Source organism: Nelumbo lutea, chromosome 1, assembly GCF_056320005.1.
Source record: "Nelumbo lutea isolate HS-2025 chromosome 1, American lotus-T2T, whole genome shotgun sequence".
In the NCBI taxonomy this organism is placed as follows: domain Eukaryota; kingdom Viridiplantae; phylum Streptophyta; class Magnoliopsida; order Proteales; family Nelumbonaceae; genus Nelumbo; species Nelumbo lutea.
In genome coordinates this window covers 3,549,541-3,569,009 of record NC_142684.1, presented here as the reverse complement: position 1 = coordinate 3,569,009, position 19,469 = coordinate 3,549,541, and the positions used below count along the sequence as shown (strand labels likewise).

The 19,469-nt window shown below is 38.3% G+C and overlaps 1 protein-coding gene across 7 annotated transcripts in view; it reads left to right on the top strand.

Annotated features, from left to right (window-relative positions):
* LOC148873235 (uncharacterized) overlaps nucleotides 1-19,469 on the top strand; it is a 99,494-nt gene that overhangs the window by 60,579 nt on the left and 19,446 nt on the right. For all 7 annotated transcript variants that reach the window (XM_088980857.1, XM_088980870.1, XM_088980865.1 and 4 more), the window contains 2 exons: nucleotides 5,959-6,210; nucleotides 6,589-6,658. In XM_088980857.1, the coding sequence (XP_088836983.1) occupies nucleotides 5,959-6,210; nucleotides 6,589-6,658 (322 nt within the window). The remainder of the gene's footprint in view (nucleotides 1-5,958; nucleotides 6,211-6,588; nucleotides 6,659-19,469) is intronic.

The following is a 19,469-nucleotide window of genomic DNA, read 5'->3' as shown; positions in this document are numbered from 1 at the left end:
TACAGTGATCACAATTGAAAAACTCATTACAAAGAACACTATTTCAGACTTACCGAAGCTGTTGCAGGTCTGAGAACCCCTTGTACCAGGTCTGAAACTAAGAACAATTCACCTCTGTACTGTGCTGAACTCTTCTGGACTAGACTGGGCTTTGACTTCTGCTGTAGTAGACTGTGATCACCCGTACGATCTGTACTAGGACTGTCGAAGTCAGTCCTTCCACCTAGATCTGTTCCACACAGATCTCTCTTAGCAACCGAATGGTACTACCTGCTGCAAGGTGTCTAGTAGGGCATCGATCTCTAGAATTCCCCTTGGGCCCTACAACCAAGGGAAACCCTAGTACAGACCTTGCTGTGTTCTACGGTCAGCCCTATGGTTTTTTCACAGGGCCAAGATAGGAGAGAGAGAGAGAGAGAAAAAAAAAGGGAATAGAGAAGAGCAGAAAAAGTGGCGGCTGTAACCAGACAGACGGATTAGTGCTCTGATACCATGTTTGCTGGAATACAGCAGCCGAGAAGAAGAAGAAGAAGAAGAAGAAGAAGAAGAAGAGAAGAAGATTTGAGAAAGGCAGCTATTCTCTTCAGCCGGCCCTACACTCTTATATAGATGATTATAAATTAATGTTACATGAATGGACTAGAATGCCCCTGATTAGTGATGGGACACTTAGACAAATAAAACAAATAAAACATTAAACAAGTTTAGGCCCAATAACTAAGAACTTAAGACAAATATGACTAACATAAACACTAAAAACAGCCAAACCAACATAGACAGATTGAATGATGTTTGGTCTCAAAACTCTTCAATGTGTTTTACTTGGGTATACCCCTACAGCAAATGGATGTTGGCAATTTGATCCTTGGTCAAGGAGGAATTGTATCTAAAGATGTCACTTTTCTTAAGCTTGTCTCTTTGTTTTCTCTCCATACCTCACTTTTGGGGAGAATTCCAATGAATAGTCTTTTTTGCCTTACTGTTCAAGTCACAGAGGCCCCGTTTGGCATCAATTCTGAACATTCTCATTCTTAGAATCCTTTTAGAAAAGGATGGATTCTAAGAATTTTCATTCAGAGAATTGGTAGGTATGTTTGGCACTATCATCTGATTTCTGTTTATCAGAAGCAAAATCGCGTTTGGCATCATCCCATTTCTTGGAATCAATTCTCTAGCTGGCCAATATATAAAAAGTTGTTAAATAAAGGACAATGTGAATACAATGTAGGATATAGGGTGATGTGCCGATGTGGACTGAATGATTTAACACATGGCCAATCTAGTTGATCCCCCATTTGATGGTTTGTTCAGACCTGTCACATATTTCATCCTTGTAACAGAAAATGGGGGATGCCATGTAGGGAAAAACTCTAGTTGACATGGTTAAAACACCTTTTTCCTAAATGATTTAAATCCTTTTCCCACATACACATGCATGAAGAAAACAATGTAAGATAAAAGTTTACACTAGAGTAAATAAACTGATCTTGGTTTAACATTAGTCGCAGAAGCCGTCCTGTACAGAGCAAGAAAAACATAATTTTGATCATTAAAAAAAGCTCAGCATTAATTCATGAAATTCATTATGTAAATGCTGATGGCTTTATACATGCGTCAGGTTGGTGACGATGCTATCTGAAATTGGATTCCAACAGTTTCAAGAAGCATCATTCTAGTATGGGCATAACAATTGAACTCCTGCTTTCAATAATCCATCACAGTTATGATTTTGAAACTTCCCACTTAATTTACTGAACTGATTAAATGCAGAAGTTACTAACTTCAAAGAAAACAAAACAGTCGGAAATGGAAATTTTAGAAGAAAACAAAATACCTCCAAAAAGAAACTTGGGGTTCTTCTCTTCCCCCCATCATGGAAAGTCTCTGGGTGCTGCTTGTCCTCCAAAGCCATTGTTGGTGAAAAATCAGCTAAAGAGACTGACGAATTTCCAACAGCAGCATCAGCAGAAGACCACAACCAAAATCCTAGACCCTAGCCCACAACGATACCTGAAAGTGACCTCAAGAACAAACTGAGAACAAAGTCCCTTTGTTTATCACTGTTATTGGTTGACTTAGTAAGCAAGCTTGCCGATACAGAAGAAGAAGAAGATTAAGTAGTAGTAGCAGCAGCTGAACCTCCTGCTTGGTTGAAAAATGGATGGAAGTTCAACCGTTGGGTTCCGGCTACTCGACAGATTGACTGTTTAGATCTCATCAAAGATGCATGGGAATACATGGTATGATTTTCCTGAGACACACGGATGGAGCAAGCAAGAAGGACCGTAGCAAGAGTGAGAGAGAGAGGATAAAAACTAGAGTAAAAAAGAAAGCGTGCAAGTGAGGACAGAAAGAGACACTGGACGACAGGAGATTAGAAAATAGAACTAGAAAAAAATAGTTCTGGAGGACTTTGGACCGTTACAGAGACGTTGAGGAATAACCGAACTAAGGGGAAGAAGAAAGAACAAAGGGAATGGGGTAGGGTTTATCGGGTAGGTGCTAGAATAGAAACCAGAATTACATTAATGCCCAATTTTCCGGTTTGACTTTGCCACACGTGTTCACTATTTTCAATTTTAACGTGGCGTGAATTGGTATAGGCAAGAATCGCGTTTCTTAGAAGTCACTTTTTTTTCACTTTACTGAATCGTGTTTTTGGAGGGATTTTTTCATCCCGTTTCGAATGAGAATCACCAACTAGTTTGAACCAAATGTGATTCTCATCTTGAGAATCACCTGAATCGATAGAATCGTTCTCGGGGAGTGATGCCAAACGGGACCAGAGTTTGTCTCTAATTCTACTTCTACTGCTTAACTTATTGATATGCTGGATTTGCATGTATACTTTAGTTAAAAGAAAGGTGACATTGGTGAATGATTAACCACTTCAATTTGAAGTCCTTATTTTTAGGTAATCAGTCCAACCTTGTTGATTTGCTTCCTTTTTCCTTACGACATCTTTTCCTTTTTCTTATGTTGCTTTTCTTAGCTTTTATTCTCGATCACTTTCCTACTATGTCTTTTCTCTCTCTTCTGTATCTTTTTTGTCCATTCTTCGCGGTATCAGTAATCAAGAATTAGACATTGGAGCGTAGTTGTCAAGGTGGTGCCTAGGTGACTAGGAGCCCATGGAGAGTCGACTCACCTAACCATCAAGATTATTTGTACATGGTGCTATGAAATACTTTTTTATATTCTCTACTTTTTTAGATTTATAAATATAAAATAGACATCATTAAACTGAAATATTAATTTTTAGGTTTTTATACTAGTTTCATTTTATTATTTTTCTTATTTGTTAGGATTCAATCAACACATGTTGGTGTATGCTGTCTTGAAGTTTGAACCAATAAACAAGGAAGGTCTTTAGATTTTGTCCAAACAACACCTTCTTCTTCGTCCACCTTTTCTTTTTTTTTTTTTTCTTTTCCAAGGACAAAAACAGGGTCTTAGCCCCCCTATATATATATAATTTTGTTTTCTTTCCTCTTTTTCGTCTCAATAATATGTTGATTCTCTATATTCTAATATGAGGTTTATTGTCGAACCTAGGGAACTGCCCTAGGATTCATGTTTTTTTTTTTTTTGAGGAAACCCATTTCCTAGGTGCATGCCTAAGTGGCTTGGCAACAAGGTCCCCCCGCGCCCTCACACCTAGCCTCACCTTGGTGGCTTGAAAACTATGCGTTGGAATTAGATGAACTTCCCAAAAGCAAGGTTCTAGTTTCTTAGAGCTAAACCCAAATTTATGGTGTTGACTATTAGGTGATCTTTGCACCTATGGTAAGATGAACTCTATTCAGGTAATTCTTTCTTTTGTATCTTATTTTTCATGGTCATCTCGTCAAGTGGATGTTAAATATGCCTTTCTCAATGGTGATTCACAAGAGTAAGTGTATATGGAATTGCCATGAAGTGTGTGTTTTTCAAATAGTCAACAAACATTGTGCAAACTTCAGTAGTGAATTTGTGGATTAAAATAGTTGCCTTTGGCTTGGATTTATAGGTTTAGGGGAGTAGTTCAGAAGATTGACACTATCTCATGCTAATCACACTTATCATTAAGAGAACCACACTTTATACCCATTTTGATTGTATACATTCATGATATTGTAGTTAGTGGTTGTAATACTTCTAAAATTGCTACATTTAAGGTTTTTATGGCTTCAGATTTTGAGATTAAGGACCTTGGACCTCTCAAGTATTTTCTTAGAGTTGAGGTAGCTAGGTTAGTACTTAGTAAAGGGGATTTTATCTTTCAAATAAAGTATGTCATGGATCTACTTATGGAGATAAGAAAACTAGTAGCAAAGCCAGTGGACACTCCTATAGATCCCAACCATAATCTTAGAAATGATAATCACCAATTGTTTCTTGATAGGGAGCAGTATTAGAGGTTGGTGGGTAGGCTGCTATTGTCTCTGCTTGACTCGGATAGATATTTTTTATGTTGTTAATGTGGTCAGACAATATATGCATCAGCCAAGATATTCTTAATTGAAAATAGTGGGATGAATCTTATGTTACGTGAATATTGATCCTAGAAAAGGACTTCTTAAGGTAGAAGCATATACCATTGCCAACTAGGATGGATCTATAGATGACAGACATTCTACTTCCAATTACTGTATTTCTGGAGGAAATATTGTGTCATGGACTAGTAAGAAGCAGTCTATAGTAACTCAATGTAGTGCTGAAGCTAAATTCAAGGCTATGGCCATGGTGTTTCTGAACTGCTATGGCTGAAAAGCTTGTTGATAAAGATAGGCATTATTGTTTAATAGGCTCACAAATATATATTGTGACAACCAAGTTGCCATTAACATAGCTCATGATCCTGTTCAAAATTTCCAAGCAAAACACATAGAAGTAGACAAACATTTTATTAGAGAGTGTTTGTCAGCGGAGATGTGTGCGTACCCTTTGTGTGATCTGAATACCAACTATTTGACACTCGACTATAGGTGTCCCTGTACCCAAGTTAGAACACAACCTAAGTGAGCTGGGCATGTATGATATCGTTGCTCAACTTGAGGAGTATTGGGAGTTTAGATATATCTTAGAGTAATTTGAGTTTATTTCAAATTTATGTAATTACATGGGAGTGTCAGGAGTATTTATGTGATTGTAACACATCATTATATAAGCTCACAGAAAAGTAAAACTGATGTACCCATGTTGCACTAGTTCCTTTCATTTGCTTTCAAGTTATTCTTCTCTTTTCCTTTAAAGTCTTTCTACATGAGAACCCAGTCTATGACAAGGTTTAAAATGTCGATGTTGGTGAAAATATGGTTATCCAAATGTAGGAAACATGTTGAAAATGTGAGAAACATCATATTGTGAAATATGCAAAAATATGTATTGTTATTTTATGTGGTGATAAAAGATGCATAGGTAGACCCATTTAAATTATTATCTTGTTCCAAATCACTAAACAATGTTAAGAAGCTAAGGGCAATACATAATATAATATGGTGTGATGTTGTCCTTTTAAATGGTAGAGTAAGTTTGATTAAAACTTATTCTCATGGAAAGTGCAAATGGCTCTAATAGATCAAGCAAATAATTTATTATACAATAAGAAGTAAGACTGAACCTCATATTTGAAAATTATTTCGAGCTGGTGCAAAGTGGTTATATTGTCCATTAGGCATGCTATAACATTGCTACTCCACATATCTGAAACATTGTCGCCAACTTATGTTATAATGCTTCCGCTTGTACTCCACATAGTGCTGGTAGTTTTCATTGGGGAATATCCTGATTCTAGTATTATTTCATGTAAGTAGCCATGCAAATTCTGTGTAATGGATTAAATGTTTTCTTAAAAACAACTAATTTCTTTTCTTCCAAATTACCCTATATGGTAAGCAAATTGTGTAATTCGACATTGAATTGCTGTTTTCAAACTTACCACAGAATGTGATGTTAAATCCTTTAATACGTTGACAGGAAGGGATGGTTGCTTCACCAATCAACCAATGGGAAAATGAAACCAAATGTATAAAAGATGCTGCTGCAAATGGTATCTGGAACACTGGATCATCAAGTCAAAATGAAACACCCATAGGAGAACATCCTCCTCCTGTCCCTTCAACACTGAATTTTCATAATTCTGACAAAGTACAAGTTATAATGGCATCAAAGGGGGATGAACTGTTACAAACTGCTCTGAAAGTACTTAAGAAGAAACGTGAGGATCTGGTATGCATTTTTCTGGCTATATAAACTCGAAAAGGAACCTTTAGTTGATACACTTGTGGCCATTGCATTCTATAATTGCAATACAGGAGAAGATGCTCATCTAATGGTCCAAGATATACCAACTATTTAATCAGAACATTCCACTCTTCTGACAATAATAGAAATTCTAAATAAGATCACTGCATCTTTATTTACTCATTTCTGGAATTAAAGATCTTCTAAATGAGATACATCTAATGGATGATCTGTAATTCCTTTTGCATTATTTTCTGTTTTGATATCAAACCATATGTAGATCCTTCTTCGTTTGGATGTCTAAAATTTAACCTTTGGTAATTTGTCTCTTTTATGATATCAGTTTGTTTGTTTGTTTTGTAGTCTCATCAGCTGCGTATCCTAGAAGAAGAGATAGCTCGATGTGAGAGAAATATTCATACAATCTCAACAGGTATGTTTCATTTCCTTGATAATATATCCTTGTCTCTGTATTCATTTTTTGTCTTTTTTTAATTTTCATGCTATTTGGTGAATCCATTTTAGTGGTATAACAGAAATATATTGTTTTTCACTTGAACCTATTTACTTTTGATTTTCCAGTTCCTTTGGATTTCCACTGTTTAAAATAATTTCTACTCAATGGTCTAAACTTTTCTTTCCAATAATGCAATGGCTGCAAACAATATAAATCTAACTAGCACATCAATTAAGCATTCTTCTTGGCAGTATCATGATAAGAAATTCAGATCAATATTTCTTGGATACTGCGCTGATCAAATAAAAATTCTTGGACACTGCTAGAGTATACTTTCCATTCTGAAATATTATTCTCTTAACTCCACGCCATTACCTGAGTTAATTTTTGAATATAAATGTAGGATGGTATAATATTTTTCTTTTGTATAAGAAGGTAAATTAATATTAGAATTTTCATTAAATCTGATGGAATACAAATATTGAAGAAAATGTTTGGTGACAAAAGAAAAACTTGAAGTAAAAGATTGGTCACAGCATATTATGATTAGATACTCGTGCATAAATCTATGGCCATGGCTCTTGAGAAATAAGATTTGTATACTGTAACCAGCTATATGTGCCTGTATTAGTATCTGGCATTGCGTATCTCAGAAGTAAAACAGTTGGAGAAATCCATTTTCATTTTGTAGCTAGTGGATGATGTAATGAATTATGGCAATCATTGTTGTTGTTGCCTGTTGAGTATTTTGATGTACTATCTACTATGGTCTTCTCACTTATATTGTGTACTGAAGGGATTCATTGTAATTTGCACTCTATTGGTATATTGATCATTGAAGTAGGAATCTGATCAGTTTTCAAATCACATCCTTTTCATTGCACACAACTCTTTTCTCTTCTTTTTTTTTTCTTCCCTCTTTGAATCCCCCTAACCAGCAATGAATCACCCAAGTTGATATCAGAGAACTGCTGTGATCATCTGCTGATTGTCAGGAAGATGATTGACTGCTTACATCATCTCTAGCAACTGCTCATGTCAGAAGGTCATGTAGTCGGTCTTGTCAGCCAATTATGAAAATCCCAGATTTTCATCAAGATCCATTTTAGAAGAATTTTGGTGCCATTCTTATGGACGTTTGATGTTGTTTTGTATTTTCTGGATTTATTTTCTATGAACAAAAATGGGAAAAATACAGAAACTTTTTTTTTTGTTGCTGTGTTTAATGAACTTATGGTCTGTCTGAATGTAGTTTTTTAAGGTTGGATCACTTGACTTTCAGTGAACTATAGAAATTTTAGTTTGCTTAAATCCATGTTTGAATCTTTCTTGGGCTGTGTGAGAGTTTGATTTGATTCTTCTATGACCTAGAATGATCTATGATCAGATCTAAAGTGGTGTGTTTGGTCTATCTAATTTTAAAAAGAGTCAACTATTTCCTTGGGAAGCATGCACTGATCTTGGGAAGTTTGAACTGTAAGAAGTGGTGTCAAACTGTCAATGTCATCTATAGATCAAAAAGGTACATTTGGAAACTATATTAGGAGTGGTGAGAGCTCTAATCTTCAGATAACAATTGTTAAACTTGATGGGAACGACTTCTTGGAATGGTAACAGTTAACCATGTTTGGGAACTTCTTGGAATGGTAACAGTTAACCATGTTTGGGAACTTCTTGGAATGGTAACAGTTAACCATGTTGGCTATTGGAGGTTGGGGCAAGTTAGGTTATTGTTGAAAAGTCCTGTATCTGTTTATTCTTGTTAGTGTCGAGTATGTAGGGGTATTTCTGTCTTTATACTTATGTTGAGGTTGCTGATCTGTAATATTATATTAGAACTAGTGTCCCTTTCTTAAGTAAGGGCACATGTGTCTTTCCCATTATGTTAGTAATATAAAATCATGTCTGGCCGAATGGGAGAGGTAATTTTCTCTCATTCGAACTAGACTTTTCTTCTCTCCTTTTCTCTTTCTTTCTTTTTTCTTTCTTCTTCTCTCTTCTTGGCTGTTATCAGACTAACAGAACTCAAGGGCAGGCCGAATCATAATATGGTATCAGAGCACAACTAAGCAACTCGGATCTGCCTAGATTTCTGTTTTCTCCGCACTCAGTCTAGGGTTTTCTCTTGATTTTTCTACCATCAATTGGAGATAAGGGAAAGGGCTGAAAAGGAGTGGTCGCCTTCTTCCCTTGGAGGTATCTATGCTTCCAGTTTTGTTGTTCATGGTCGGTTGCTGTGGTTTCTAAGTAGCCCTTCCCTAATCAATGAAGAGAAGAGGGCTGATTCGTGTGGTGCAGTGGGTGTCTTGTATGGTCAGATTTCTTTTTGTGTGGTTTGTTTTTCGGGTGATGAGGTAAGAGATTTCTATGCATATTTTTGTTATGAATCAAATAGGAAGTATGTTTTAGATCGTATGGTGGGATTTCTGACTGTAGTGTGCTAGGGTTTATGCTGTTTTTGTTTTGTGTGATTTGAAGGGGGAGTGGTCCTCATATTGTGTGGTGAGATTTCAGGTAGTCGTGGGGTAGGGTTTGTGGTGTAAAGAGTGCAATCTTCAGCAATAACAAGTGTTGAAACCAGTGTGATCAAGTAGTGTGCAGTGTACCGAATTCAGTAATAACAGAATTCAGCAATGGGAGATAGCAGTGATAGCATATCTAATGTGATTATACCTACTGACTACCTAAATGTTCAAATGACCTCCATTAAACTGAATTGAGAGAATTATGTACCTTGGACTAAATCTGTAGAAGTTTTTCTGAAGGCAAAGAAGAAGGTGAAACACACAAGGGAGGAGAAACCCTCCACTGATTCTCATGAGTATGATGACTGGGAACAAGAGGATGCACAGATTATCACGTGGTTATGGAACAGTATGGAACCCAAGATTAGTGTAAATTTCTTGTTTCTTGACACTGCCAAAGATGTGTGGGACCATGCTAAGAAGTTGTATTCTAGTCAAAACAATACAACCAGTGTATATTAGCTGTATCTAGAATACTTTAATTTGCAACAGGACAATCAGTGTCTAGAGGAGTACTATGCTAGTATGAGAAACATTCGTAATGAGTTGAATGTTTATCACCCCCTCACTTCTTATGTCAAATTTCAGCAACAGCAAAGAGAACAACTTTATGGGCTCGACTTCGGAGGACTTTCATTGGATGTACTGAGAACTCTAATGTTTCTGATAGATCAGCCTTTGTAGTATAAAGGGGTTGTGGTGTTAGAGGTGGAGCTCGGGGAGCTCAGTCTGGCCGTCGTGGTAGCAATGGCCCGGTATATGGTCAGAGTGATGGTGATGGACCTACATATAACCGTGGTGATGGTCGTATTGGAGGTAGAGATCCAGGGGGAGCCCGTGGCTTGGGTCCGAGGAGATGTACTCATTGTGGTATGGATGGACATACATTTAATTATTGCTATGACTTGCATGGTCCACCCTCAACTTGGGCCAATCATGCCATGACTAGTGATACCAGTTTCAGACACGAGAGTCGTTCAGCTGATCAGATGCCTCCTACATCAACAAATGTTCCCAGGAAGGAGATGGTGAGTGTTCCACGTGATGAGTATGAGAGGTTTGTCCGGTCCACATCTCAGCAGAACACGACTACTTTCACAAACTCAGGTATGACTTGTTTGGCATCCACACCTAATCCTTGGATTATTGACTCAGGAGCCTTCGATCACATGATTGGAACTCCAGGTGTGTTTCCTTCCCTCTCTCATTGCTCAACATCACAATTTATTACCCTTGCAAATGGTTCCACATCCTCCATTTGTGGTGTTGGCAATGTTAACATGCCCCACTTATCCTTAGCCTCAGTTTTGTATGTCCCTAAATTTCCGTTTAACCTTATGTTTGTTAGTAAGTTGACCAAGTTACTCAATTGCTCTATTACTTTTTACCCTTTTTCGTGTGTTTTTCAGTATCTCAAGACGGGGATGAAGATTGGTGTAGGGCATGAAGCTGGTGGGTTGTATTATCTTGACGGTGGTGGAAGAACATCAACAAGTCTCCATTCATCTCTCTCTCCTCTCCAGTGGCATTATCGATTTGATCATCCTTCGCTGAAAGTTTTGAAGTCTTTGGTTCCTTCGTTGAGTCAACTTTTTGTTTTAGGTTGTGAGTCGTGTCAGTTGGGGAAACATCATCGTGTTCCCTTTAGTCCTAGGGTTGATAACCGTGTGTCAGGTCATTTTTATTTGGTTCATTCAGATGTTTGGGGTCCATATAAAGTGATGTCATACAATGGATATAGATGTTTTGTCATTTTTGTTGATGATTACTCAAGGATGACGTGGTTCTATTTAATGAAAGGAGTGAATTGCTTACCATCTTCAAAAAATTTTATGCTGAGATTCGCAACCAATTTGGAGTTCACATTAAAATTTTTCGTTCCGATAATGGTCGTGAATGTTTCTCTTCATCATTTCAAGAATACTTGGACCAACATGGCATTATACATCAAACCTCATGTACCTACACACGACAACAAAATGGGGTGGCTGAGAGAAAGAACCGTCATCTTTTGGAAATAGCTCGATCCCTCATGCATCACAAGAATGTTCCCAAACCCTTTTGGAGTGATTCGGTGCTTACTTCTTGCTTCTTGATTAATCGGATGCCCACGTCTATCCTTAATGGTCATTCCCCCTTCACTACCTTGTTTCCCACCTTGTCTCTGTTTCCTCTTTCTCCTCGGGTTTTTTGGTGTGTTTGCTTCGTCCATAATCTGGGCCCCGGGAAGGACAAGTTAGATGCACGATCCATTAAGTGCATCTTCCTTGGCTATTCCCGGACTCAGAAAGGGTATAAGTGTTATCATCCTAGTTCTCGACGTTCCTTTGTGTGTGCTGATGTTACCTTCTTTGAGTCTACTCTGTTTTTCTTAGGGTCCATTGATGCTTCTTCCTCATCATCACCTCCCCTTCCACTTCCAGTTGCGGATTCTGTTCCCCTTGTTCTAGTTGTGACCAAGTCCTTGCCTCCAGTGCCACCACCTGTTGAATGGCCACCTATCCGTCAAGTGTATATACATCGCCCACATGTACCGGTTGCTACTCCTCCAGCTCCATGTACGTCGACAGATCCGGTAGCTGTCTCCACACCAACCCCAAACCCAGTATCTGATCTTGACCTGCCCATTGCCTTGCATAAAGGTAAACGCATATTTACCCTTCATCCTATTTCTAATTATGTTTCACTCACTCACCTTTCCGCTTCCCATCGCCAGTTTATCTCTTTGTTATCCTCAGTTGTTGTCCCTAGGGATGTGTAGGAAGCCCTTGCCTCTCCAAGGTGGTGTCGTGCAATGAAAGAAGAACTCTCAGCTCTAACTCATAATCATACTTGGGACCTCACCACTCTTCCTCCTGGTAAGCAGGCTGTCAGTTGTAAGTGCGTTTATACTATTAAGTACTTACCTGATAGTAGTGTGGAGCAACTGAAAGCAAGATTGGTTGCCAAAGGGTACTCCCAAACCTATGGTATTGACTACATAGAGACCTCCCCGATTGCTAAGATTGGTTCAATTCGTGTTGTGATTTCCCTTGCTGCTATGTATGATTGGCCCCTCTATCAACTTGATATCAAGAATGCTTTCTTGCATGGTGACCTGCTTGAGGGGGTCTATATGGAGCAACCACGGGGTTTGTTGCTCAGGGGGAGGGTGGTAAGGTGTGCCGACTAAAGAAGGCCATTTATGGGCTTAAACAGTCTCCTCGAGCATGGTTTGGTAGGTTTAGTGAGGTGGTAAAGAAGTTTAGTATGAAGTAGTGCCAAGTTGACCATTCAGTCTTCAGTCGTGACTCTCAGACAGAAAAAATCCTATTGGTGGTGTATGTAGATGATATTGTTATTACCGGGAATGATAAAATGGGCATTGATTGACAGGTTGAAGACTTTTCTATAGGAACATTTTCAAACTAAGGACCTTGGTAAATTAAAGGTTGATTTGCTGGAGGAAACAAGTTTGTTAGGTGCTTGATTTGCTGGAGGAAACAAGTTTGTTAGGTGCTAAATCAGCCGAAACACTTGTGGAAACAAATACTAAGCTGAGTAGTGATATGGGTGAAGTGTTTGAAGACCCCGGCAGATATCGACGACTTGTAGGTAAACTGAACTACCTAACCATTACTCGGCCAGATATTTCATTTGTGGTTATTGTGGTAAGTTAGTTCATGCAGAAACCTCGGGTTCCTCATTGGGATGTGGTTCTAAGAATTGTGAGGTATTTAAAAGGGGCTCCTGGTCATGGTTTGATATACAAAAGTGGTGGAAAACTTGAAATAGAAGGATATACTGATGCTGACTGGGCCGGTTCTATGTCTGATAGGAGGTCTACCACAGGCTATTGTACTTTTCTTGGGGGTAATCTGGTGACATGGAAAAGCAAGAAGCTGATAGTCGTGGCGGGAAGCAGTGCAGAGGCAGAATATAGAGTTATGGCACATACTACTTGTAAATTAGTGTGGCTAAGGTACCGTCTACAGGGGATAGAGTACAATGTTAACACTCCAATGAAGCTCTACTGTGACAATTAGGTTGCAGTTCATATTTCTTCTAATCCGGTGTTTCATGAAAGAACCAAGCGCATAGAGGTTGACTGTCACATTTTGCGAGAGGGAACCAGTGGGCAGACTTATTTACTAAAGGGTTGAGTCGGGGAAGAGTTTGAACTACATATGTAACAAGCTGTGATTATATGATATATACTCACGAACTTGAGGGGGAGTGTTAGTGTCGAGTATGTAGGGGTATTTCTGTCTTTATACTTATGTTGAGGTTGTTGATCTGTAATATTATATTAGAACTAGTGTCCCTTACTTAAGTAAGGGCACGTGTCTTTTCCATTATGTTAGTAATATAGAACATGTCTGGCCGAATGGGAGAGGTAATTTTCTCTCATTCGAACCAGATTTTTCTTCTCTCATTTTCTCCTCTTTTCTCTCTCTCTCTTTCTTTCTTCTTTCTTCTTCTCTCTTCTTGGCTGTTATCAGACTAACAGAACTCAAGGGCAGGACAAATCATAATAATTATTTTCTTTAATGTGTCATCATTCTTATGTTCTCTTTGTTATTTTATGAGTTGTGCTCTCAGGCAGGGGCATTTTTGTCATTAAAACTTGATATAAATAATAAAAAGTAGGGCTGCACATGCATCCCTAGGAAGATTTTCTTCTCATTCTTTTTTCTTTCCTTCCTCTTCTTTCTTTTTTCCTTCTGCTGCCAGTGTTCATCGATTATTTACAGAATACAGATTTTATTTATATTAAAACTCTTATCTGATTGAGGTTTTCTTGTTGGTTTCAGAGGAGAATTTTTCTCCTCTTTCTTTCTCGCATTTTGCACATACATTTCTCAGATCATCAGGGTGTATGGGCTGTTATTTTCTGATATTTATAGCTTGGAGAACTTTAGATTCAAATTTGAAGCCCAGAAGATTCTCTAGGGTTTTCTGCCCAAAACACCAAGAAAGCCAGAGATTTTCTGATCGTGAGGACTGAGAGTAGTGACCTTACTTTGCTCAGATCATCAGTGGTGACCTTTTCTTATCGTGAAGACTGCAGTTTTCTGCTTTGTTTTCTGGGGTGCCTGCAGATTGTGGATCCTACTTTTCTTTTTCTCCAACCTTGATTCAGGTGAGGTTTACTCTGTAGAGCCCTAGAAATTAACTGTAGATCACTTCTACTGGTGTGGCAGCATGTCTTTGGTATCAGTTACCACAGTGAGCTTAGATGGAAACAACTACATGGAATGGTCTCAATCTATCCATATCTATATTGAATTCAATGCACCCACAGATCAGTCACAACTTTGTGTGGATGAAAACAGCAAGAGAGATACGGGAAGGCATACCTGAAACCTATTCTCAATCTATGAATATTGCTAGAGCTTATGAAGTACAGAGAAAAATCAGTAATTTAAAGCATGGGAGATGCCTTTAGCAGTTTATTTCTCCATCATGAAATGCTATAGGAGAACTTGGAGTTGGAGAGCCCTAAAGATGTTGCACTGTTCAAGAAACTTGTTGAAAGAAAGATTGTTCAAGTTACTCATAGAGCTAAGTTCTGAATATGATATAATATGACAACACATACTCGTCCGGGATGACATAAGTCAATCTTGAGCTGGTCTTGTTCCGCTCAGGTCAAAAACTCGCTAATTAAGGCAAATCATACAGAGGCTGGTAGTTGATAACTAACTACTCAGGTTAACAGGAAATAATCACTTAACAGGTGGAAGATTCTAGAATAATTGCTATTAGTAGAAATCTGCAGAAACAAAAACTGTAGAGAAAGACTAATATGTACAAGGACCAATATGCCCTTATAGGGTGGCTAACACTAAAATGCTCAATAAAAGACTTAAAAACACCACTATAAAGGGTCCCAACAGGTGTGCTGTGGTCCCCACTCGGCCACTCCCTAACTAAACTAATAATAACCAAATTAACCAACAAATCTGCACAAAACATATAAAGGGGGTATCTATTTTGACAGGGGCATCCATGACCCAAATCCTCATCTTCTCTCACTTAGAATCTATCACTTCTTCCTCTTTCCCTCTGTTAGTCTCTCCCTCAGGCCATCAACCTTCTAGAACTACGATGGCTTGATCCCTCTCCGGAGGGTACATAGTGTAATCCCTTGGGGGGTTTGACCACCTCCCTTCTACTACCATCATGTTTGTCCATTTCCCTTTGACCTTTAGAGAGCCATGGGCACCTCCTCCACCAAGTCATTTGACTTACACGTGGAAATAAGTGAATCACTGAGGAATATACACCCTCGACTAATAAATCACCCAATTTCAGGACATCCTGCCCAATTGGCATCAACACATGCCAAAAGATGATGTTGGAGGGAAGATGAGAAAAAAATAGTCCACAAGGAATGACCTGAATGTACCTAATAATCTGGTGGATAGCAAATAAATGAGGTTGTCTAGGGGAGGAAATCTGAATTGAAATTGGTAGAAAGGGTAAGTCAGGAAATCTGAATTGAAATTGGTTGAGAGTTGCACCTGCAAGCACAAATAGATGTCAAAGGCCTTGGGGTGTGGTCCCTGGGGTAGAGACTCCAACAATTAAGTAAGTCGAGTGGTTGGAGATCCGAGTTGCCAAGATGAGAGCATGAGCAAGAGTAATAGAGTCTATGCAACATTACGTTTATGTCTATTAGGATTCAGCCTGCCCTTGAATCCTGTTGGACTGATAACAGTTGAAGTAAAAGAAAGAGAGAGAAGAGAGAGAAGAGAAGAGGAGAGAAAGTTCTGGTTTAAACAAGAGAGAAAAGTCATCTCTCCCATTCGGCCAGATTTGTTTTTATATTACTATTAATCTGGCAATGACACATGTGCCCCTACTTAAGTGAGGGACATAAGATCTAACATAACATTACACATCAGCAGTTTAAACATAAGCATAAAGACGAAAATACCCCTACATATTCGACATTAACAATGTCATTAATGTTCAAGACAACAATTGTCTCTAAATCTTCTATCAATGCTAAATATCAAGATCTATCTTCTTATCATAACGAAATTATTTGGTAATGATAACTCTTGAATGATTTTTGTATATCTTTCTCTTCATTTCACCTCTTTGCTAATATGAGTTTGATCCGTGTGGTGTTTCCATGAAGATACATATCAAATGCATTGGACTGGATTGTTATTTCATGAACATAGTTGTCAAGGTGATAGCTAGGCGCCCATGGAGGGCCACCTTGCTTAAATACCAAGCTGATTTGTACATGGTGCTATGAAATACTTTTATATTTAATTTTTTTATTATAATGATAAAATGGACATTATTAAGTAAATGTTTATTTTCTACATCCATATACTAGTTTGTTTTTACTATTTTCTTAATTGTTAGGGTTCAATCAACACACATTTTGGTGTATGCTGTCTTGAACCCTCGAAGCCTTTAAAACCTGAAGCAATAAACAAGTAAGAATTTAAAATTTTATCCAATCAACATATTCTTTTCCTTATTTTCCTTGGACAAAAACAAGGGCTCAGGTGCTCAGCCACTATATTTTCTGAATTTTCTTTTCTTTCTTTTTCTTTTAATGAATATGTTGATATTTTATATTTTAATATGAGGTTTATAATTTTTTATGAAGATTCTAGATAGTTATTAATGAAAGTTGATTGGTAGCCTCTATAGAACCAATGGAATTGCCCTAGGATTCCTGTTTTTTATTTAAAAAAAAAAACACTGCTTAGGCGACATCTAGGTGCTCAACTAAGCAGGTAGGCAACAGAGTGCCGCCTTGTGGTCTAGCCTCATCTTGCCTCCTTGAAAATTATGTTCATAATTCATTAGAAGTCAGTATTCAGTAGGGGAATTACTACACTATTCCGCATTGCTTCTCTTCTACAGAGTGTTAATATCTTTATCGAAGCCATGATAGATATTTTCGTGATTTTTTTTAGTTGGCAAGCCGACATTGTCACCACTTCATTTTGAGGGGGAACAGGAAGGGAAAAGCTAAATTGTTATTTATTTGTGTAATGTTATGATAGGGTGTATATCATTGATTCTTATTTTGTAAAATCCTGTAATTTATTTGTGCTATAGAGGCAGCTATGGCTTTGTAGACCTTCTGGTTTTCAGCATTTACCCTGATTTAATCTATCACTAATGCGTAATCTGCTTTATACTAATAAACCTCCCTTTAGCAAGACCCAAGTTGGTGATCCTTGATGGTGAGCCTGATGATCTGTTCTTTTGGAAGGGTGCTGAACTGTATGCTTTTTTAACATGTCTGTAGAGAACACTGATGTGGGCCCAACTGCAGTGGTCCCCACTGTGTTCGTAGGACAGCAGTATTTGTTTCAGTTATAGTTGTGTCAGTTTAAGTCAGTTTGCTAATTCAGCTATTATTTATTTCAGTTTTATTTACTTTCTTTATTATATAAGTACCAAGGGCAGATGTGTCCTTTCATCATGTACTAAACATAAACCTATAAATATTAAGAGAGTGGCGGCGGCAGATCTGTTAAGAATCTGTCCCTCCTTTCAGCAACTTGTGTTATCTTGCTTCTCTTCTATTCTATCCCTTTTTCTCTCATCTTCTTTTCTATTTTACAAACCTAAAACCTTTTAGGATTCAAGACTGATTACAGTCTTGATCTTCTACTTGGTATCAGAGCCTATCTAAGGCTTCTCATGTGTATTTAGTCCAGCTGATCACATGAGAACTAGCTAGGGCTGGAAGCCTTGAAGAAGTATTTGGGCGGCTGAATCTTGGAGATTACCAGGAGAGGTTCGCAGCAGTTGAAGACTTGCCGCAGCCTGCAGAGAGTTGGTAATCAGGAAGAGGCAGCGAAGGTGAGGTTTAGGTAACCCTAGAAGACAGTACACCGAAGGCAAGTAATCAGTAAGTAAGTTTGTTTCTTTACTGATTTTTAGGGATTGCAATCAGCCGAGATAGGTTGGACCTATCTAGAAAGAGGGGCCGAACTGTGTTCAAGTTTGCTCTAGGGTTTGGCTTGCCGAACTGTGATTAAGTTTGTGTCTAGGGTTTGATTGTTGGGCCGAACCCTCCTCTTCAAAGGGGATTAGTTTTTTAGGGTTTCACAGTGCCCTATGACAAGTCCTACTGGTGCGGACTGCTTGGAGAATGCAGTTGAGCATTTTAGTGATTTCAGATCACTAATTTTCTTCAAACCAACAATTGAAACCCTATTTTTGCTCTCACAGTAGTGGTTTCAGAGAACAGCATCTCAGATTGATAGGCGATTGATTTCAGATCAGTTTTGTGTTGGTATTCCTGATCGGATCAGACTAGTTTCAGATCGGTTTTGTGTTGGTATTTCTGATCGGATCAGATCAGTTTCACATCATATCAGTTTCGGATCAGCTTTCAGACTTACTTCCTTGACTTTGTCTTCTGGTATAATTGCTCTAACAGTTTGTAGCCACTGAATCTTGATCAAAGATGGAGTTCAAGGGTCAGGGTGAAAGTAGTTTTGGAAACCACAGTTATGGTAATGTATCTGAAACCGGGTTTCAGATTACAACTTTGAGATTTGATGGGTCAAATTATTTGGAGTGGGCACAATCAGCCATGATGGCTATTGGAGGAAGGGGAAAACTGGGTTACCTCTTGGGAGATGTGAAAGAACCTTCCAAGGAGGACCCAATATACACCAAGTGGGTTCAAGAGAACTATTTAGTTATGGCATGGTTGTGTAATTCCATGTAGCCACATATCAGCCGAAATTATTTGTGGGCAAAGATAGCCAAAGAAATATGGGATGTTGTGAAAGAAACTTATTCCCAACCCCTCAATGTTGCCAAAGCCTATGAATTGAAGTGTGAGGTGAACAGCCTTAAACAAGGAGAGAAGCCAGTTTCTGTCTACTTTACCTTGAAATCCTTGTGGTATGAGATTGAGCATCTGGAGACCCTTGAGTGGGAGAGTCCCAAAGATGCACATACTCACAGAATAAAAGTTGAGACGAATAGGGTATTTGAGTTTCTGGCTGGTTTGAATTCAGAATATGACATTATGCGACAACAGATATTGACAAGAGATAATGTGACCCTTTCTCAAGCATACTCTTTGGTGCATAGTGAAGAGACCAGGAGGAAAGTTATGATGCAGCCTCAGCCTTCTTTCCCAGCCTTGACAACTATTAAACCCAAGCCAAGGGGTGACTCAGAAAGAGACCGGAAGAAGGAAGATAAACGGGATCTGGTATGTAAACATTGCAAGAAACCCAAGCACACAAAAGATACTTGTTGGAAACTACATCCTCACT